At 43.3% G+C, this 23904-nt stretch overlaps 1 protein-coding gene across 6 annotated transcripts in view; it reads right to left on the reverse strand.

The window, feature by feature from the left end:
• The window catches only part of pcloa (piccolo presynaptic cytomatrix protein a), a 528901-nt gene that overhangs the window by 75298 nt on the left and 429699 nt on the right, over positions 1-23904 (reverse strand). For all 6 annotated transcript variants that reach the window (XM_052034279.1, XM_052034276.1, XM_052034278.1 and 3 more), the window contains 2 exons: positions 13962-14100; positions 3128-3228 (listed from right to left, as the gene is read on the reverse strand). In XM_052034279.1, coding sequence (XP_051890239.1) covers positions 3128-3228; positions 13962-14100 — 240 coding nt within the window. The remainder of the gene's footprint in view (positions 1-3127; positions 3229-13961; positions 14101-23904) is intronic.

Raw genomic sequence — 23904 nt, forward strand, 5'->3', positions numbered from 1 at the left:
TCGCTTATGTAAAGAACCTCCTGCAAGCCAGCCATCCTCCTCCCTAACAAATTGGCCATCATTAAATGCTCGGCTCACTTTTCAGATGCCTCCCTAGTAACACAGGGCAATAACAGGGCAGACACAGAGGCTAAATTGGCAGCACACCAGGGGTCTAAAATCGCTTCAACTGCGGAAAAACAAGCAGTTGCCTGCAAGCCAAAGATAACAACGCAGGGCACCCCAGACATGGTCACTGTGCAGCATTTATAGGGGTACTCCGACAGATAAGTTCAGACAATGGTCCCCACTTCATAAAGAAAATAAATGAGTTGTGTGAGGCACTGCAAGCAGTTTAATTGCACCTACCACCCTCAGGCAGTGGGTATAGTAGAACGAGCTAACAGCACCCTGAAGAATAAACTAACTAAATTAGTATCAGAGACGGGTCTAAATTGGCTGAAGGTTCTCCCCTTAGCATTATAGCACATGAGGATTACCCCCCCACCCCACCCGGCCACCGGGGTGTCAGCTGCCGAAATTGTCTATGGATGTCCGGGAATAACCCCATGGGATGCTGACACCCAGCCCCCACCCAGGTTGACTTTAATATCATGGGGGATGAACTACAAAAGTATTTCAGACAACTTACGTCCTCTTTAAAGTTTCTTCATGCACAGGTGGAGAGTGCCTTTAAACCACTGGAAGGACAGAATGCGGAACTTCCTGACCTGGAAATCGGAGATTTGGTACCGATACGAGATTGGGAGCACCCTAAACTGGGACCTCGGTGGAAGGTCCCCTTCCAGATACTACTACAAACTCCTACAGCCATGAAAGTACAGGGCCAGGAACACTGGATTCATCTGAGTGACTGTAAACAATGGCCGCCGGAAGAAAGATGGTATTTCTTAGATTCGGACTCCTTACCATTACCGGTACCCTTGCGTGGGCGTTAGAGGTAATTTGTTTTACAAAGTACATATGCAGCTACATGGGAATCGCACCATTTTCTACCCCTTGGCAGAATCAGTGGAAGGTCTTTTTGTAAACCCCAGGGCTCCCTTAAAGTATGAACACTCAAAAACAAAGTGTACTGGGCAGACGGGAACTTACGGGAGGGTGCTGCTGGGTAAATGCTTGCAAAGAACAGTAACAGGTCCAAGTAGCACAAATAACCACCTGTCCTTCTCTCGCTGCTTCACTGGTAAAGGATGGGGTTGTGGGGTAGCGATCGTTCAGCACACGATATCACGTGCCACCACCTCTTGTACAGAGAGAAAATGTGGATTTGGGGGGAATGGTTTAGGTGTGAGTGCGCTGCCACTAGGTGTGTTAAGTTACTTGGGGGGGAGCGATGGGTTTGTGGGGAAAGGAACGGGACCCATGTGAAATTGTCCAATGTCTCTTTAGAATGGCTAACCAGGGAGAATTACCTGAGAGAGCATGGGAGAAATGTTGTTGGAATCTCTTGGTATTCTCAGATGCCTAGTCCACAGCAATCGGGTCATGTAACCTGTCAGTGGGCTAAGGAGGGGTAGTGTTCCTCTTTAATGGTACTTACACTACCGCCACCCCCACTCTGCCAGCCTGGTTTGCAATGGGAACGATCGGGCCGGTCACGGTCCCCTGTCCCCAGAAGGCTCATGTCCGACGAAGACATGTGGTGTGGTCAGTTAGCGAGGAGTTCTGTGAGGACTGGAGGGATCCTATTACGTTGGGATCTCCCTTATCATTGTTAGGCTATGGGTTTCTGAGTAGTCTCTCTCTGGGGGGTTTCGGCAGGAACTATAGCTGCAAAAAACCGGAACTACCTTATTTGTGGACTGGCCGTGCTGGGAAATAGTACCATAAAGGGCCTGGAGGCAGTGAACCAGGGACTGGCAGAGCTTCGACTTTATGCCCAGCAGAGCCGGTATGCTGTGGACTACCAGTTGGCTCGGCAAGGAGGAGTATGTGCCATAGTAGGGGACAAATGTGTCACCAATGTGAGAGATGAGTCCTACAACATTTCCCATGTCATTCAGGACATTCAGAAGCAAGTAGATAGTTTTAGGAAGGGACTTACAGGAGGGGTGGGTTGGTTGGGGTGACTACGAGGAGGATCGTGGGCATCATACCTGCTGCATGGAGCAGTGGGGTTAATCGTTATTATTATAGCATGCTGTGTGGTGCTGACCTGCTTAAATACCTGTTGCAAGGTCCTTATTAGTAAACTCTCGCTCCTGTTCTTGGTGTCCCTCTAGATTATCATGTAATGATAATAGGAGGGAATGAGGAAGTAAAGGGTTAAAAACTGTGACTAACTGTAGCCATGCATATAGCTGATGGAAAAATACCTCGCAAGCAAGAGCACGCAAGCTGCTGACTCAATGGATGGGTGTGAATTACCGTATCCGAAACCTTGGTTGCAGACCAGTTATGCTACACAATAAGGGTGCTGGGTGCAATAAACAACGAGTGGGAAGCTTGTCCTAAACAATGAGGGTGATATCTGTCTTTGAATCTCTTGATTGTAAATCAATTATATTGGACAATGGGTGCGATGTCTGTCTTTGGATCTCTGAGGCCTGAGCTGAATTCATTAAGTGTGTGTGACAATATCTGTATAAATTACTGTCTGCTCCGTTGGACTGCGGAAACCTCCGATAAAGACTCTACATGAGAGTTTGAGGAGAATTCTCCCGCAATACACTGCTAATAAACGTGTTTTAACAGAATTAATCTGTGGCACTGTGTTACTTTGCAGCAGACAGGAGTGGGAACTTAAAATCGGGACAACACTCTGGCCAGGTCATTTTGTCCTCACTTCACATGTTACCACCCTAAAGAATAGGTTGTTGTCAAATATTAAAGAAATTTGAAGAAATGCTATTTATATCATTGTTTATATCGGTTAACCACAAATTCTGCCAATCACCCAAGAAAGGATCCCAATGGAAATTGCAGTCAAATATTGTTAACCTTACCTACGTTACCCATCATTATCCCTTGATATTGAATTCAACTGTAATTGGTTGGAATCACATGAAAATGTTTCTGTTGATCAGATATATTTTGAAAATACACACTTAAATACTCTCTTAATTTCTTTGCATAAGAAGTTTTGAAGAATGCCCAACATCCATGTATTGGACTGGCATCTTACCATTGGTTTCTGCTGGGCCAAGGCCCTGCTGCTGGAACTGGTCAGATGCTTTGTGCTTTTCCTCTTTCAGAATGATCTCAGAGTCCTGGCTCATTTTACCCCTGGTGAAAACAAGGACAAACAGTTGCAATTTATCAAGTTACAAGTAGAGCATGGTGAGACTAAAGTTGGGGTCAGAATATATGAAGATTATTTTATTTATTACATCAATAACCAAGATAAATGACTAAATATTCACACTTTGGGTCACTGAATTCATGCATCTGGCTGGCACCAACATTATATAAGTTTTACTGCGATATGTGGAAAGGGTTATGGAATCAAATAGCTGCTGGGTGACTGGATCTTACATGCCCCTGAAAGCATATAGATTGCATCATAAGAGTCATAGAGCAATACAGCATGGATACAGGCCATTCGGTTCCAATGAGTCCATACTGCCCAACAAGTCCATCAGTTAACACTTTATAAATCTTAAGTTGCTCGGCATACATTGACAATGTTTGATAGTTTTTTTGTTGCTTTTTTACTCTAGATTGGCTGTACTGTTCTACTGTATGTTCTATGCATCTCTTTCTCACTATTTATAACACTACTGATTTTCATGCCATCTGAAAACTTATTAACCATTCCTCCTATATTTGTATCCAAATTGTTAATGTATACAACAAACACTGTGGGTCCCAGCACTGATCCCTCTTGTCACAGATTTACAATCACAAAAACCCTCCACCAGCACTTTCTACCACCTATTACCAACTTTAGGTCAAATTTGCCAAATTGCCCCAGGTTCCATGGGGCTCTAACCTTTCGGACCGGTCTCCCAAGTGGGACCTTGTCAAAGGTCTTACTGAAGTCCCTGTAGACTACATCAACTGCACTGCCCTCATCAATACCTTTTATTACCTCTTCAAAAAATTCAATCAAATTGGTCAGACAGGATCTCCCATTCATAAAACCTTCTTACTATCTTTGATCAATTCCTGCCTTTCCAAGTGGAGATTGATCCAGTTCTCATAAATCTTTCCAATATTTCCCTACCACTGACAATAGACTCTTGTAATTACCTGGCTTATCTCTGCTGCCCTTCTTGAATAAGGGAACCACATTTGCTGGCCTCCAGTCATCTGGACCCCACCTGTGGACAGCAAAGATTTAAAAATCTCCTTCCTTTCCTCCTGCAGTAGCAGTAGCCTCATCTCATACAGCTCATCAGGCCCTAGGGATTTACCCACCTTCAAGCCTGCTAATACATAATACTTCTTCCTTAATTATAATATATTTTAGAATTTCAGTGCCTTACCTCCCCTCATATGGACACACACACACGCATACACACACACACACACAGACATGCACACACACGCGCACACATACACATGCAAACCCACACGCACACATGTGAATTCAAGCAAAGGAACATCAACCCAAAACATCAAATATCATTTTGCCTCCACAGATGCTGCTTGACCATTGAGTTCTTCCAGAAGATTATCTTTTGCTCCAGATTTCAGCATCTGCAGTCTTTTGTGTCTCTGAAATGCAGGACTGCAGGACATATCCAGCAAGTCAGGTGTGCCAATGGAGAGAGATAAACTGAGCCAATATCACAGAAAGACAACTTCTAGCAGAAATGGCCAGTTCTGATATGGACAGAGAAAGCAGGTTACTTGAAGATGCAGAACTCTATCGAGTATAGAAGGCTGCAATGTGCCCCGTGGGAAGAGCTGTTCCTCGCACTTACATTGACCATTGTTTAACAGAGCAGGAGGCCACAGACAGATAGCACCTCATCTTCTGTATGGCACATCCAGACTCAATATTAGTATATAAGATATTTATTAGTCAAATGTACATCGAAACACACAGTGAAGTGCATCTTTTTGCATTACTGACAATGTGCTGGGGGCAGCCCACAAGTGTCGCCACTCTTCTGGTGCCAACATAGCGTGCCCACAGCTCCTAACCTGTACGTCTTTGGAACATGGGAGGAAACCGGAGCACCTGGAGGAAATCCACGCAGACATGAAGAATGTACAAACTCCTTACAGACGGCAGCAGGAATTGAACCTGGGTCGCTGCCACAGTAATAGGATCATTTCGGCGAATGTCGGACTTCGGAGCAGCTCAGTGTTTTTTTTACTCTTTCTCTAATCAGAATCAGTGGGGCTCGAGTGCGCAGGCACGTGACGTAAGCGGGTAGCACGCGAGAGGTTTAAAAAGAAGACTGCCATATCCAGTGGGCAGCGTTTGCAGCGGGCAGCAGAGTGAGAGGGAGCAGAGTGATTGGGCTTTGGCGAGAACGGGTAAGAGGCGAGATTTATAGAGCGGGGGTAATTTACTAGTTTATTTATTTTAGTGACATTAGACAGTGCCATAGCAGTATGCATTTGGAGTGCCAGATGTGGGGACCCTGGGAGACTACCAGCCTCCCCGAGGACTACATCTGTGCAAAGTGCATTGAGATACGGTGCCTCAGAGATCACGTTAGAGACCTGGAGCTGCAGCTCGATGACCTTCGGCTGATTAGTGAGAGTGAGGAGACAGACAGAAGCTATAAAGAATTTGTAGAGAGTACCTCTGTGGCAGTCCCCCTCAAAAATCGGTATCTCATTTTAGATTCTGTTGGAGAGGATGATCCGACAGAGGAAGACCATGACAAACGGGACTTTGGCACCGTGCCTGGTGCCGTGGTCCAGTGGGCAACGAAAAATACAGTGGTTATCGGGGATTCTATAGTGAGGGGAACAAATAAGAGATTCTGCGAACCCGACAACAATACCCGGATGGTGCGTTGCCTCCCTGGTGCCAGGGTACGGGATGTCTCGGACTGGGTCCAGAATATTCTAGGGGAGAGGGCGATCAGCCAGAAGTCTTGGTACATGTAGGTACCAATGACACAGTAAAAGAGAATAGTAAAATAGAAAGAGAGAGGAGGCCCTGAAGGAAGATTACAAGGAGCTAGGAGGAAGGTTGAGAAGCAGGACCTCCAGGGTAGTAATCTCAGGATTTCTACCTTTGCCACGTGCTAATGAAGGTAAGAATAGCAAGATCAGGCAGATGAATGCGTGGCTGAGTAACTGGTGCAGGGGGCAGGGCTTCAAATTCTTGGATCATTGGGACCTTTTTTTGGGAGAGGTATGACCTATTCATAAAGGATGGGTTACACCTGAACTCCAAGGGATCCAATATCCTGGCGGGAATGTTTAATATAGCTGTTGGGGAGGGTTTAAACAAATTTGGCAGGGGGAAGGAAACCAGGATGTTAGGACAGAGGAAGAGGTATATAGGAACAAGTCCAAGACAGTGTGCAGTGAAGATGGTAAGAAGGACAGGCAGGTGAAAAGACAGGATAATTTGCTGAACAATAGAGCGAAATCGACAGCAGATACTGGTCTCAATGTGCTATATTTAAATGCACGTAGCATTAGAAACAAAGTGGATGACCTAGTGGCACGGCTACAGATTAAAAAATATGACATTGTGGCTTAATGGCAGATGTGATTGGGAACTGAATGTCCAGGGGTACATAGTGTATAGGAAAGATAGGTGGGTAGGCAGAGGGGGTGGTGTGGCCCTGATGGTTAGTAATGATATAAAATCAATAGAGAGAAGGGACATAGGGTCAGAAGAAGTGGAATCCTTATGGGTGGAGCTAAGAAATGGCAAAGGTAAAAGGACAATAATAGCAGTTATATACAGGCCCCCTAACAGCAGCCGGAATGTGGACTATAAGTTACAGCTACAAATAGAAAAAGCGTGTCAGAGAGACAACGTCAAGATAATTATGGGGGATCTTACCATGAAGGTAGATTGGGAAAGCCAGGAAAGCAGTGGATCTCAGGGGAGTGAGTTTTTGGAGTGTCTATGGGATGGCTTTTTGGTGCAACTTGTTGATGAGCCCACCAGGGGATCGGCTGTTTGGATTGGGTGCTGTGTAACGAACCCGAGGTGGTTAGGGAACTAAAGGTAAAGGAACCATTAGGAACTAGCAATCACAATACGGTTGAGTTCAGTTTCAAATTTGAAAAGGAGAAGCTGATATCAGATGTGTCAATATTTCAGTGGACCAAAGGAAATTACGGTGGCATAAGAGAGGAACTGGCCCAAATTGATTGGAAAAGTAAGCTAGTTGGAGGAACGGCAGAGCAGAAATGGATGGAATTTCTATAAGAAATATGGAAAATGCAGGATAGATATATTCCAAGAAAAAAGATTACAAACGGAAAAATGGCACAAATGTAGATAACGAGGGAGGTGAAGGCTAACATAAAAGCAAAAGGGAGACCATACAAGGAAGCAAAAATTAGTGGGAAAACAGAAGACTGGGAAACTTTTAAAAACTTACAGAAAGAAACTAAGAAGGTCATTAGGAAAGAAAAGATGAATTACGAAAGGAAGTTGGCAGATAACATTCAAAAAGATACTAAGAGTTTTTTTTAAATATATGAAGAGTAAAAGAGAGACAGGTTGATATAGGACCAATTGAAAACGGTGCGGGAGAGATTATAATGGATAACAGAGCGATGGCATCGGAACTAAATGAGTATTTTGCATTGGTCTTCACTGTGGAGGACATCAGCAATATACCTGATAGTCAGGGCTCTCGAGGGATAGGACTGAGTTTGATCAAGATTACTGGAGAGAAGGGAAGCTAAATGGACTAAAGACTGATAAGTCTCCTGGACCAGATGAGATGCACCCCTGGGTTCTGAAGGAGACGGCTTTAGAGATTGCGGAGGCATTGGTGATAATTTTCCAGGAATCTATAGACTCCGGCATGGTTCCGGAGGACTGGAGGGTCGCAAATGTAGTTCCGCTGTATAAGAAAGGTGGGAGGCAGCATAAAGGAAATTACAGACCTATTAGTCTGACATCGGTGGTGGGAAAGTTATTGGAATTGATCCTCAAGGATGATTTTATGGAATACCTAGAGGTGCAAGGCAAGATAGGTCCAAGCCAGCAGGGTTTTGTGAAGGGAAGATCCTGCTTGACCAACCTATTGGAGTTTTCTGAGGAAATCTCAGGTAGGGTGGATAAGGGAGAGGCTGTGGATGTTGTGTATTTAGACTTTCAAAAGGCCTTCAACAAGGTGCTGCACAAGAGGCTGATTAATGAGAGCTCATGGAATTACAGGTAGGATATTAGAATGGGTGGAGCATTGGCTGGTAGGCAGAAAGCAAAGGGTGAGAATAAAGGGATCCTGTTCTAGTTGGTTGCCGGTTACTAGTGGTGTTCCGCAGGGGTCGGTGTTGGGGCCGATTCTTTTTATTTTGTACATTAATGATTTGGATGATGGAGTAAATGGATTTGTGGCTAAGTTTGCAGACGACACCAAGATAGGTAGAGGAGTAGGGAGTATTGAAGAAACAGGAAGGTTGCAGAGGAACTTGGATCGTTTAGGAGAATGGGCAAAGAAATGGCAGATGAGATTCAATGTTGAGAAATGTGCCATTATACACTTTGAAAAAAGAAATAAACGGGCAGATTATTATCTAGAAGGGGAGAAAATTCAAAGTACAGGACTTGGGGGTACTCGTGCAGGATACCCTAAAGGTTAACCACAAGGTCGGATCGGCGGTAAAGAAAGCGAATGCTATGTTGGCATTCATTTTGAGAGGTATAGTGTATAAAAGTAGGGAAGTGTTGATGAGGCTCTATGGAGGACTGGTGAGGCTTCACTTGGAATACTGTGTGCAGTTTTGGGCCCTGCATCTTAGGAAGGATGTACTGACGTTGCAGAGGGTTCAGAAGAGATTTACGAGGATGGTTCCCGGAATGAAAGAGCTTACTTATGATGAGTGTTTGTCGGCTCTTGGACTGTACTCATTGCAGTACAGAAGAATGAGAGGGGACCTCAGAGACATTTAGAATGTTGAAAGGACTGGGCAGAGTAGATGTGGTTAAGCTGTTTCCCTTGGTGGGTGAGTCCAGGACTAGAGGGCACAATCTTAGAATTAGGGGGTACCGGTTTAAAACAGAAATGAGGAGAAATTTCTTTAGCCAAAGGGTAGTGAAATTATATAATTCTTTGTCATGTACAGTTGTGTGGAGGCCCAATCATTGGGGGCATTTAAGGAGGAGATTAATAGGTATCTAATTAGTCAAGGTATCAAGGGATGTGGGGATGAGGCCGGAAATTGGGGCTAGATAGGAATAGTTTTAGTTTAGCTCATGGACCAGACTCGATGGGCCGAATGTCCTACTTCTGCTCTTCTGTCTTGTGATCTTGTGATGATGCTCACCACTACACTACCATGTCGAAGTGCAACCTGTCCTTCTTATACAAGTCCCACTTGCTGGGGAAGCAATTCCAATGGTCCAAGAATCTAAAGCCCTCCCCACTGTACCAACTGTCTAGCCATGCATTCATCTGTCCTATCCCCATACTTCTACACTCACTAGAATAGAGTCATACAGTATGGAAACAGGCCCTTCGACCCAACTCTTGCACGCTGACCACATTGCAAACTTGAGCTGGTCCCATTTGCCTGCATTTGGTCCATATCCCTCCAAACCTATCCTATTCGTGTACCTGTCTAGATGTCTTTTAAATGTTGTAACTGTACCTGCCTCTACCACTTCCACTGGTAGTTTGTTCCACATATCCACAACCCCCTGTGGTCACAGGCGTCCAATCTGAAAAAAAACAAGCCTCCACTACTGCCCTCTGACTCCTATCACCAAGTCAATTTTGTATCCAATTGACTAGCTCACCTTGGATCCTATGTCATATAATCTTCTAGACCAGCCTACCAGGTGGTCAAAGGCCTTGCTAATGTCCATGTAGACAATATATAGGAAAGACGTCATTAAGCTGAATAGAGTGCAAAGATTTATGAGAATGTTGCCAGGACTTGAGGGTCTAAATTATAGGGAGAGTTTGGGCAGGCTAGGACTTTATTCCTTGAAGTGTTGTTGATTGAGGGGTGACGTCATAGAGGTGTATACAATCACAAGGGCCATAGACAGGGTAAATGCACACAGGTTTTTTTCCCAGGGAAAGGGAATCAGAAACTAGAGGGCACAGGTCTAGAGAGAAGGGAAAGAATTAAAAGGGATCTGAGGGGGAAGAAGGAGGGGTGAGGAGGAGCTAGCAAGTGACAGGTGAATTCAGGTGGGGAGGGGTTGATGGGATTAATTCATGGCCACGGATGGATGTGGAGGCCAAGTCATTGGGTGTATTTAAAGTGGAGGTTGACAGCTTCTTGATCAGTGAGAGTGTCAAATGTTACGGGGAGAAGGCAGGAGAATGGGGTCAAAAGGGAATAATGAATCATCCATGATCGAATGGCGGAGCAGACTCGATGGGCCAACTGGCCTAATTCTGCTATGTGTTATGGGTGGATGTAGCCAGGTTTGGGGGTTGGAGGGAGGGGTGGAGATACCAACAGAGACTGGGAAGTGGGATGTAGCAGCCGCAGACAAGGGTGGTGTTACTGGCAGGCTAGATGGCAGCTCTTGCACACCTCCTCATACCTTGAGCCATGATCCCACCATGAATACTAGGCCACTGTATTCCATACCATCATAGATCTCATCACTTGAGGAGGTCTCCCCTCCACAGCCTCCAAATGGATCGCACCCCAGCCCCCTACTGCCTGCTTCTGTTTCCTCCCCAAGATCCACAAATAGGTCTGCCCTGGTAGGCCCATTGCTTCTGCCTGTTCTTGCCCCACTGAACTTATCTTTTCGTACCTTGACTCTAACTTGCCACCCCTAATCCACCCCCCACCCTCCCCACCCACCCCCATCCAGTCCCTTCCCACCTACATCCAGGGCACCTTAAATGCTCTCTACCAATACATCAACTTCCAAAACCCTGGCCCCCACAGCCTTACCTTCCCCATGGGCGTCCAGTCACTATGCACCTCCATTCCCCATCAGGAAGGCCTTCAGGCTCTCCATTTCTTTCTAGACATAGATCCAACCAGCTCCCTTTTACTAACACTCTCCTCCACCTGGCAAAATATATTCTTACCCTAAACAGATAAGTCCCTAGGGCCTGACGGAATATCCTCCAGGCTGCTTCGTGAGGCGAGGGAGGAGACTGATGAACCGTTGGTTAGGATCTTTGAGTCCTCGTTTGCCACGGAGATGGTACCGGAGGATTGGAGGGTGGCGAATGTTGTCCCCTTATTCAAAAAAGGTAGTAGGGATAGTCCAGGGAACTACAGACCAGCGAGTCTTATGTCTGTGGTGGCTAAGCTGTTCGAAAAGATTCTAAGAGATAGGATCTATGAGCATTTAGAGAATCATGGACTGATTAGGGACAGCCAGCATGGCTTCATGAAGTGATGATCTTGCCTCTCAAGCCTGAAATGAGAATGTGTATAAGGTATAAGGAAAGGTTAGGAGCATAGAAGAATGTAAGCCCTGAGACGTGAATTAAAGGGTACATCACTATGGCTGTAATAGACTGCTTGAAATAGCTGTGCTTTGCATTGCCTTGCTTCAGAGATTTTGCTTGCTTCAGCTAGTTTTCTTCAGCCTTGAGGTATGATAATACCAGTACAATCAGTTCCTGTCTCAGCAAGTCTGCACAATTGACTCTTGCTCCACTAAACTGACCCTGAGCCCACCATGTATACAAAGATAACCAGTGGAACAAGATGGTCTGAAAAGATTAAGGAACTATAACTTCAGTAGCTTTAGTAACTTTTTTAAGTAAATTCCTTGGTCTGTAACCAATCACAATGTAGAAAACAAGTGCCATGCTGCCTAACTAATGCATGATCATTCCTTGTATGGTAATTGTTTGCACCTCTGAAAAAGTATAAGAATGTATGTAGATCAATGTATCTCAGAGACCACCCGGTCTGGGACGTAGGTGCCTGGCTTGGTGCCCTCTCCTCAGATCAAGTAATAAAGAGATTGAACGAGAACAGTGGTCTTTTGAGTCTTCTCTCCGACCGAATTTGAAAATTTTGGCGAGCCAGCCAGGGTTCTTTGAGGAGGTGACCAGGAAGATTGATGAGGGTAGTGCAGTTGATGTGGTCTACATGGATTTTAGTAAGGCGTTTGACAAGGTTCCGCATGGTAGTCTTCTTCAGAAGGTCAGAGACCGAGGGATCTAGTGTGGAGGGCTGTCGAAGTTTACAGAGGGATATTGATAGGATGCAGAGCTAGGCTGACAAGTGGCAGATGGAGTTCAATCCGGAGAAGTGTGAGGTGGTACACTTTGGAAGGACAAACTCCAAGGCGGAATACAAGGTAAATGGCAGGATTCTGGGCAGTGTAGAGGAGCAGAGGGATCTTGGGGTTCATATCCACAGACGATTGAAAGTTGCCACACAGGTGGATAGGGTAGTTAAGAAATCTTATGGGATGTTAGCTTTCATAAATCATGGGATCAAGTTTAAGAGCCTCGAAGTAATGATGAAGTTTTACAAAATTCTGGTTAGACCACACTTGGAGTACTGTGTCCAGTTCTGATCACCTCATTATAGGAAGGATGTGGAGGCATTGGAAAGGGTGCAGAGGAGATTTACCAGGATGCTGCCTGGATTAGAGAGTATGGATTATGAGGAGAGACTAAAGGAGCTAGGGCTTTACTCATTGGAGAGAAGGAGGATGAGGGGAGACGTGATAGAGGTATATAAGATTTTAAGAGGAATAGATAGAGTGGACAGCCAGCGCCTCTTTCCCAGGGCACCAATGCTCAATACAAGAGGGCACGGCTTTAAGGTAATGGGTGGGAAGTTCAAGGAAGACGTCAGAGGGATGTTTTTCACCCAGAGAGTGGTTGGTGCATGGAATGCACTGCCTGGGGTGGTGGTTGAGGTTGATATGTTGGTCAAGTTCAAGAGATTGTTAGATAAGCATATGGAGGAATTTAAGATAGAGTGATATGTGGGAGGAAGGGATTAGATAGTCTTAGGAGTGGTTTGAAGGTCGGCGCAACATGGTGGGCCGAAGGGTCTGTATTGTGCTGTATTGTTCTATGGTTCTATTATGACCAGTGGTGTACCACAGGGTTTGATGCTGTGACCTTTGGTAATTGTTATATACATTAATGATTTGGATATGAATGTAGGAGGTATGATTAGTAGGTTTGCAGATGACATGAAAAAAAATTGCTTGAGTTGTTGATAGTGAGGAGGATAGTCGTAGGCTACAGGATAATATTGATAGGTTGGTAAAGTGGGCAGAGGAATGGTAGATGGAATTTAATCTGGATAAGTGTGAGCTGATACACATTTCTTGATACTTTTGAAAAGTATAATTTGTAGAGGATGACATCTCAAGTGTAACAGAATTGCATGACAAAATTCATCTTGGATAATGTGAACTTTTAACAATATACTGATGCAGAGGAAGATTGATATTTCACAATCACTGGATTTATACTTCTCTTCCAGACTATTTTTCCATTGACATTTGAGACAATCTGCTAAGCAAACAATTATTTTAAGTATATTTGTCTGGGAAGAGTCTGATGATCATGTCACTGTATTTTAAGATTTCAGCTGGCCACTGTCTTTTTTTTAAAATCAAGTTACTGATTAACTCATTAGAAAACTGAACAAGCCAGTACAAAAGAGTGGAAATAAAAACAGAAAATGCTAGAAACACTCAGCAGGTCAGGTAGCATCTGTGGAGAGAGAAACAGGTAACATTTTAGGTCTGAGACCCTTCATCAGAATTGGGAAAAAGGCCCCAAGGCCTTAGACCTGAAACGTTAACAGCTTGTCCTCCCACAGATGCTACCTGACCTGCAGATTTTCAGCATTTTCTGATTTTATTTTAGGTTTTCACCATCTGCAGTTTTTTTGATTTTCAGAAGAGTAAAATTCATTCTTAACAAAATGTATCGAGTTTTAAATAAACTTACATTTGAGTGTCAGTGAACAGGTTGCACTCCCCTCCTGTCGTGCTGCCTTCACTATCTACATTGTAGCCACTTCCAGCACTGCTAACAGATGAGGCAGTGGAGATGGAAGACTCGCCGGGTCTGTGGTTCGTGGACTTTGCTACATAAGGAGCAGAATATGATGGTTTAGTTTACAGACAGTTTGAACAAATGTTTCACCGCTTCTGGCCAGGCAAAAAATTTATCTCTTTCTATAAATAACGTCTAAAAATTCTATCAAATATTGGCAGCAACATTTTCATGAGGAGAACATGAGCAACGTGATTGTAGTTGTTATAGCAGATCCTTGTTGTTACAATTCTCCTCTGTTAACAGGAACACATTTTGAATCTGATGAAGCTCCATCGTACTTGCTAAAAATCTGCACTTCCAATAGAATGGCCTACTCTGTGAAGCCTTAAATACAAACTTAAATTAACATTATAGCATTCTTAAGTTCAGTTTCAATACAACAAAATCATTGAAATCATATTTCAAATGAACAAGTTTCCACTCCAATTAATATATGGACATTATTTTACAAAAGTAGAATTAACTTTATCAGAAGATCATTTCACTAATCCAGGAGAGTGCTCTCATTCAATGTGAAATAAGTTACATCACTAAAATGTATAGAGGCAGATACTATACGGACATAGTAATAATGAAGATACTACTTAGTTAGCAAGGTTCACATTAGCCAGAGTATTAGCCATTTCCTAGTTATACAGCATGGAAACAGGCCCTTTGGCCCTATTAGTCAATGCCGACCAAAATGCCCATTCAAGCTTGTCCCATTTGTTTGTGTTTGGCCCACATCCCTATAAACATTTCTGATCCATGTACCTGTCCAACTGTCTTTTAAATGTTGTTATTGTACCTGCCTCAACCACTTCCTCTGGCAGCTCGTTCCATGCACGGACCATCCTCTGTATAAAAAAAGTTGCCCCTCAAGGTTCTGTTAAATCTTTCCCCTCTAAGTCTTGATTCCCCAACACTAGGGATATTCTAAATTGGTCTTCCTTCTTTCAAAATTAAGATTTTTTTTATTTTCAACTGATTTTTCTTCTTTTATAATTGAATATTCTGGTAAAAATAAAGCAACTTCCTGTAATTTTATCCATGAGTGTGCAGAGGTATGTCTTTGACACCTTGATCAAAAATATAGCAGTTTATGTGGTTAATGGAAGATGGTTAGACTATGAAAACTTCTATAATCTGTTATAGAATGATGCTTACTGTAAAAGTAAATTTTGACACTGATATATAGCTAGGCTCTATGGCACCTCCTGAAATAACTCAAAATCATGTGTTAAGTTTTATAGTAATTGGAGATAGAAACACTGTACCTTGATTAGCTTCCAGCAAAGTTGTCAGAAGAGCAAAGAGCACACCATAAATCAAAGTGTTTTGCAGTTTTTATTCAAACAACACTTTCAAACTGTAACTAACGAGTTTAACAGTGTCTTTCAATGTATTGAATTGCATTGAAAGAAGAGAAAAAGAAAAAAAGACTCAAAGAATTGAATCAAGAATTAAGTGCCTGAAAAGCAAAATGTTGCTGATTTGTAAGGGAGCAGAACAAAGAATCACCCTCATAGATTTTTAAAATGCAGCCTTGCAATATTACCAAAATAACTTCCCATCAATCTGCATTCAAGTAGAGTGGATTGGTTGTACACAGTATTGGGAAATTGGTGAGGTTGGAAGGACATCAGTAAAATACCTCACTTTGATTTAAATTTAATAATCTTTGTTAGCAACGAAATTAGGATTAATTCCCGACTTTCATACACAGCACCTTGAATGAAGGCAAGCATGCCATACACTTTCAGAATCAGATTTATTATCACCGTCTTATATGACGGGAAGTTTGTTGTTTTGAGGCAGCAGTACAGTGAAAGACATAAAAACTATAAGTTACAAAATAAATAAGTTGTGCAAATAAAAGGAACAATGAGGTAGTGTTCATGGACCGTTCAGAAATCTAATGGCAGGGGGAAGACACTGCTCCCAAATCGTTGAGTGTGGGTCTTCAGGCTCCTGTACCTCCTTCCCGATGGCAGTAATGAGAAGAGCACACGTCCCAGATGGTGAGGGTCCCTAATAATGGATGCCACCTTCTTGAGGCACCGCTTCTTGAAGATGTCCTCGATGGTGGGGATGCTTGTGCCCATGGAGCTGGCTGAGTCTACAACCCTCTGCAGCCTCTTTCAATCCTATGCATTGGAGCCTCCACACTACTCTTTACCACTCTTTTCTACTTGTGTTGCCACTTTCAGGAAGCTATGGAACTGCACCCAAATATCCCTCTGTGCATCAGTGCTTCTAAGCATCCTGCTATTTACTGTATACTTTCCTTTATATTTGACCATGTGAAGTGCACTTCACACTTGACAAGATTAAACTCACTCTGCCTATTCTGTCTACGTTTTCAGCTGATCTCTGTCCTTCTGAATCTTTTGACAATCTTCCTCATTATCTACAACTCTGCTAATTTTTCTGTAATCTGCAAACTTAGTTATCAACCTAGCTACATTTTTATCCAAGTCATTTATACATATCACACACAACAAAGGTCCCAGCACTGATCACTGTGGAACACCACTGGTCACAGATCTCGAATTAGAATATCACAGCTCCACCACCAGCCTCCATCTTCTATGATCAAACAAATTTTGAATCCAATCTGACAAGTCTCCATGAGTATCAGAGGCTGATGGAAGTTCATAAAATTATGAGAGGCATAGATAAGGTAGACAGAGTCTTTTTCCCCCAGGGTGGAGATGTCAAATACTGGAGGGCAAAGCTTTAAGGTGAGAGGAGAAAAGTTTAAATCTAGCAAGTTTTTTTCCCCCACACAGAGGGTGGTGGGTGAATGAACTCACAGTCAAGGGAAATGGTGGAAGTGATATGAAAGCAACTTTTAAGAGGCAATTAGACAGGCACATGAACAGGCAAGGAATGGAGGGATACAGACCATGTACAGGCAGATGGGATTAGTTTAAATTGGTATCATGGTCAGCACAGACATAGTGGCCTACAGTGTTGTGCCAAACTAATTAAGCTAATGACACCTAATCTGAACATAGTCCCTCCATTATCTGCATATTCACTTGCCTATCCAAGATCCTCTTAAACAACTCTATTGTATCTGTGTCTGCCATGCAATACACTCCAGGCACCTACCACTCTGTGTAAAAACTTGCCCCACACATCTCCTTTGAACTTATCTCCTCTCACCTTAAAATACATGCCTTCTAGTATTAGACATATCGACCCTGGGAAAAAATACCAGCTGTCTACTCCACCTATGCCTCTCAGAATTTCATAAACTTCTATCAGGTCTCCCCTCATCCTCTGCTGCTCCAGTGAAAACAACCCTAGTTTGTCCAAACTCTCCTTAAAGGCAGCATCCTAGTGAACTTCTTCTGAACCCTCTCCATAGCCTCCACATCCTTCCATAATGGGACATCCAGAATTGAATGCAATACTCCAGATAAATTCTAATTCAAATAAAACTCCCTTCCAGGGAAATTTATTTTGAATTATTTTCTAATCTGTTTTCATTATACAGAATTTCGATCTTAAAATGTCTTGTTTCTACTAGAACATAGAACATTACAGCACAGTACATGCCATTTTATCCTGCTCTAAGGTCTATCTACCCCTTCCCTCCTACATAGCCCCCCATTTCTCCATCATTCATGTGTCTATCTAGAAGTCTCTTAAATGTCCCTAATGTATCTGCCCCCACAACCTCTGCTGGCAGTGCGTTCCACGCACCCACCACTCTGTGTAAAAAAAAACTTTCCCCTGACACCCCCCCTTATATCTTGAATCATCTTAAAATTATGTCCCTTCATGTTAGCCATTGTCGCACTAGGAAAAAGTCTGACTGTCCACTTGGTCTATGCCTCTTATCATCTTGTAGATATCTATTAAGTCACGTCTCATCCTCCTTCTCTCCAAAGAGAAAAGCCCAAGCTCATCAACTTATCCTTATAAGACATGCTCTCCAATCCAGGCAGCATCCTGGTAAATGTCCTCTGGACCATCTCTAAAGCTTTCACATACTTCCCATAATGAGGCAACCAGAAATGAACACAACACTCCAAGAGTGGTCTTGCCAGAGTTCTATAGAGCTGCAACATTACCTGGTGGCTCTTGAACTCAATACCATGACTAATGAAGGCCAACACACCATACACCTTCTTAACAACCCTACCAACCTGTGCCGCAACCTTGAAGGATCTATGGATGTGGACCTCAAGATTCCTTTGTTCCTCCACATGCTTAGAGTCCTGCCATTAACCTTGTTTTCTGCCTTGAAATCCAATCTCCCAAAGTGTATCACTTCACACTGACCTGGGTTGAACTCCATCTGCCACTTCTCAGCCCAGCTCTGCATCCTATCAATGTCCTGCTGTAACCTACAGCAACCATCTAAACTATCCACAACACCACCAACCTTCGTGTCATCTACAAACTTACTAACCCACCCTTTCACATCCTCATCCAAGTCATTATAAAAATCAGAGAGCAGGTGTCCCAGAACAGATCCCTGCAGACCACTGGTCACCGACCTGCAGTCAGAATACGCTCCATCTACAACCACCCTCTATCTTCTATGGGTGAGCCAATTCTGAATCCACACAGCCAAGTTTCCCTGGATCCCATGCCTCCTGACTTTCTGAATAAGGCTTCCATGAGGAACCTTATCAAATGCCTTACTGAAATCCATGCACACCACATCCACTGCTCGACCTTCATCAATGTGCTTTGTCACATCCTCAAAGAATTCAATCAGGCTCGTGAGGCATGACCTGCCCCCCATAAAGCCATGCTGACTGTCTCTAAATCAGCCTATGCCAATAAATCCTGTCTCTAAGAATCTTCTCCAGTAATTTGCACACAACTGAAGTGAGACCCACTGGCCTGTAATTGGGCGACACTTGTGGGCTGCCCCCAGAACACTCTACATGTGACTAAAAGATTTTATCTTATCTTGAATAAAGGAACAAAATTTACCACCCTCCAATCATCTGGCACTATCCCTGTGGCCAGTGAGGAAGCAAATATCATCACCAAAAGGTACAACAATCTCTTTCCTCGCTTCCCGTAATAATCTGGCCCCAGTGATTTATCTATTCTAATGTTTTTAAGAAGTTCCAGGCCATCCCCTTTCCTCACATGGACATACCCTAGCATATCAGCCTGTTGTATGTCATCCTCACAAATGTCAAGGTCTCTCTCACTGATGAATACTGAAGCAAAATATTCATTAAGGACCTCCCCTACCTTTTCAGAGGGATATGGGCCAAATGTGGACAAAGGGGACTAGCTCAGGTGGGCAGCTTGGTCGGCATGGAGCAGTTGAGCCAAAGGGCCAGTTTCTGTGCTGTATTACTGTATGACTCTGACTCAATTTTATAAACTGCTGTCAGGTGTTCCCTCAGCCTCCAATGCTCCAGAGAAAACAACACGTTTGATCAGCCTCTCCTTATAGCTCATACCCTCTAATCGAGGCAACATAAGATATCTTTATTAGTCACAGATACATTGAAACACAGTGCACCCTTTCCAAAGCCTCCACATCCTTCTTGTAATGGGGCAACTAGAACTGCACACAGTACTCTGATGCTGCCTAATAGAAGTTTTATAGAGCTGCAATGCAATTTCCTTATACTCTTTATACAATTTACAATTATACAGGAAATTATACAATTTCCTGACTGTTATACTCAAGCCTCAAACAATGAAAGCAAGTGTGCCATATGCTTCTTTACCACCCTATCTACTTGTGTTGCCACTGAGTATGGACTTGGTCCCCAAGATTGCTCTGTACATCAATGCTGTTAAGAGTCCTGCCATTTACTGTGTACTTTCCTTTTACAGTTGACCTCCCAAAATGAAACACCTCACACTGGAGGGAATTCTGAGAGAGAGAATCTACCAGCATTTCCAAAGACAGAGTCTGATTAGGAGGAGTAAGCATGGATTTGTGTGGAAAGTCATGCTTGACGAACATTTTAGAGTTTTTTTTGAACAGGTAACCACAAAGTTAGATGAGGATAGGGTAGCGCAGTGCATGTTGTCTATTTGGACTTTCGCAAGGCCTTCAGCAATGTCCTGCATTGCAGGGTGGTCTGGAAGGTTAGGTCCTATGGAATCCAGAGAGCTGGTTAGATGGATTCAAAATTGGCTTGGTAGGAAGCAGAGGGTGGTGGTTGAAGGTTGTTTCTCAGAATGTAGGCTGGTGACTCATGGCATACCACAGGGGTCTGTGTTGGGACCCTTGTTATTCATTATTTATATAAAATGATTCGGATGCGAATACACAAGGCTTGATCAGTAAGTTTGTGGCTGACACAAAATTAGGAGGTGTCGTCGATAGTGAATAAAGTTATCGTAGATTACAGGGGGACCTTGACCAGTTAGGGAAGTGGGCCGAGGAGTGGCAAATGGATTTCAATACAAATAAGTGTGATGTGATGCAATTTCGAAAGTCAAACCAGTGTAGGACTTATGCTATGAATGGTAGGGCACCAGAGAGTGTAATGAAACAGAGGGACCCAAGAGTACAAGTGCATAGTTTGTCGAAAGTGGAGTCACAGGTAGACAGGCTGGTGAAAAAGCCATTTAGCATGCTAGCCTTCATCAGTCAGGGCATTGAGTACAGGAGTTAGGACATTATTTGGCAGTTGTATAAGTCATTGGTGAGGCCGTATTTAGAGTACTATGCACAGTTTTGGTTACCTGTTTTTGGAAAGAAGTGGTTAAACTGGAAAGAGCACAGAAAAGATTTACAGAGATGTTGCCAGGACTAGAGGGCCTGAGTTACAGGGAGAGGTTGGCCAGGCTAGGTCTCTATTCCTTGGAATGTAGGAGATTTTACAGAAGTGTTTAAAATTATGAGAGGCATAGATAAGGTGGACGGTAACTGTCTTTTCCACAGATTAGGGGAGTCCAAAACTAGGGTACATAGATTTAGAATGAGAGGGGTAAGATTTAAAAGGCCCCAAGTCGCAACTTTTTCATACAGAAGTGTGATAATATTGAGTGTACCATCCAAGAGCTCTAAACTTAAGTCAAGACTTTAAGTTCTATCTAGCATAAGTATCTCTGAGTACCCTCACTATAGGGAGATTCTACTGTATCAGCCTACACTTCAAGGACTAGTTTACTTCACTACTTTAGTCTCTATGGAAAGGTCTAGCTGTCAATAATCACTATTTTGAACAGTGGTCCCTCCTCCCAACCAAGGAGAAGGTACTTCCAGCTAACGAAGAAGTTTAAACACAGTTTATTTTATTTTAAATGATATACTTTTAACTCTAATAAGTAATTCTTAAGACCGACTTATAACTTACAAAGGATTTCCAAACACAAGTACAAACTTTACAAGCTAAAATGTCATACCAACAAGTTGAAGTCGAGCAGGTTGTCCGTTGCAAAAACCTAAGGCTGAGGAATGAATTCTCGGTTTTCTTTCTGTAACCCCTACCCTGACTGCTTTCTAACATTTATACTGTTTTTTCGCTGAGTCTACATCATTGGCATGTGATGTTTTTCAACTACATTTTCAGGCCAGGTGACTGGAATGTTTAAGTAAAGGTGGATCCCATTGTTCTCTTGTTTATGTTAAGAGGCTTGACCAGGGAATATTGGTTTGAAGTTTAACTTGGCAAACAACAAACATCTTGAGCCTTGGACAATTTCTGCTGTTTTTGCAAAAGGGATTTTAGCTTACTGAGCAACCACTACTTGACCTTTGGACAGGTCATGTTGCTGTGCTAAAAAAAAAGCCGAGTTTGGCAATAAACCTTTTTGGGGTCTGGAAAAGAAAATCCATCACAGAAGGTGGTGAATATATGAAACAAACTGCCAGAGGAAGTGGTTGAGGTAGATATAACCACTTAAGAAGCACTTGGATTGGTACATGGAGGGGTGGGGCAAAGAGGGATATGGGCCAAACACAGGAAATTGGGACTAGCTGGCAGGCACCATGGTTGGCATGGACTCATTGGGCTGAAGGGCCTGCATCTGTGCTGTATTGCTCTGTGACTCTATGACTTGATAGTTGTTACTTGTTTTGTTCTGAGATCAAGTTTTTGAAATGAAACAATTAATAATTAAAGTAATTTCACATTACTTTGAAGCAAGTGTTTTATAAACAGGGAGAATTTTTGGCATATTTGTTCTTTTTTTGGATCTAGGCAAGGTCAATATTTTTTGGGCATCCCTAAGTGGCCTTGAGAAGAAGGTGGTGATCTATGTTCTTGAAATACTACTGTCCTTCTGGGCAAGTTCCTTGTACATTGTAGTTGGTTAGTGAGTTCCAAGAATTAAAAGTGGTGATGGTGACATACAATATATTTCCACATCATTACGCTGAAATTATTGACTCTGCACTGTGGAAACTCTCCCATCATGTATTATCATAAAAACTTGCTCAAAGAACATTCCCTGGACTAAATTATACAAGATTGTTATTCAATTTTAAACAGATTTGGAAAACAGATTAATAATAAGATATTAAAGCTAAATATGGCTGAATAGAATTCCTTAATCCACTATCCAGTGAAGGAAATCACCCATTTAACATAAAATAGATGTCATATGATTTCCACGGAGGCAGCGCAAGTGAGTGGGTGGTGGTAAAATTGACACCACATTATGATGTCAGCTCCAATTTATTCAAGTACAGTTTATTATGCTGCCAGCAAACAACCACTTGGGAGAGGTGCTTGTCTATTCCAATATTATAATTGCTCAATTACAAATTAACATGGGTTTCAGTGTTTAACTTTTGCTTCAATAAACAAACTGCTGGAGGAATTTAGTAGGTCAGGCAGCATCTATGGAGGCAGAGGGATGGTCAGTGTTTGAATTGAGTTCCTGCATGATTACTGAGAGTGCAGAGGGGAGATAGCCTGTGCAAAGAGTGTGTGGGAGGGGCTCAGCAAAGACTGGCAGAGAAGAGCTGGAATCTGCTGAGGAGAGGGTTGATGGGCAGGGGTGGAATTGGGATACAGTGGCTGGTGGGAGATACGTAGAGGCACATAAGGAGAAAGAGGGACAGATGGAGGTAGGTGGGGGAAGTGAGGGAGAGACAGAGGCTGCAAGGTGATGTGGAAACCCAAGAGGCTGCAGATACTGGAATCTGATAAGTAAGGCAGGTGATGTGGAAACAAATAAGGGAGGGATAACAGGCAGACGGAACCATTTGGGAGAGAAGATACGAGACCTAATCGGTTAAGTGTGTCAGTGACAAGCGGATGGAACCAGGTGGGGGAGAGGAATGAAACTGCGTGGGGGTGGGGAGGGGAGGGAACCTGTGTGGATCATTAGGAGAGAGATAGGAGCATGTGGGGTACAGGTTACCTGAAAATGGAAAATTCAATGGACATTCTATTGAGTTGTAGACTATCCAAGCAGAACATAAGGTGTTGCTTTTCTAGTTTGGAATTGGCCTCACCCAGACATGGAAAAGTCTGAGGACAGACAGGTTGGTGTGGGAATGGGGAGATGAATTGAAATGGCAAGCAAATGAGAGCTTGGGATGGCAATTTAAGGACAGAGCGCAGGTGTTCTGCAGACCAGTCATGTAATTTGTGCTTGGTCTCATCAGTATAGAGGAGGCCACGTCAGGAGAACTGTATGCAGTAGTCAAGGTTGGAGGAGATGCATATGAATTTTTCCCTCACCTCAAAGGGCTGTTAAGGTCTCTGGATGGTGGTGAGGGAGGAGGTGCAGGGACAAGTGTTGCACTTCTTACAATCGCAGGGAAAAGTGGCAGGGGAATGGGAAGTTGGGGGGGGGGGGGGTATGGAATGAGTAGTGAAGGATGAGTGGACAACTGAGAGGGCAGTCCCTGTGGAAGGAATAAAGGAATGGGGAGGGGATAATGTGACTGGTGGTG

The sequence above is a fragment of the Pristis pectinata genome, chromosome 19 (assembly GCF_009764475.1).
Source record: "Pristis pectinata isolate sPriPec2 chromosome 19, sPriPec2.1.pri, whole genome shotgun sequence".
NCBI lineage: Eukaryota > Metazoa > Chordata > Chondrichthyes > Rhinopristiformes > Pristidae > Pristis > Pristis pectinata.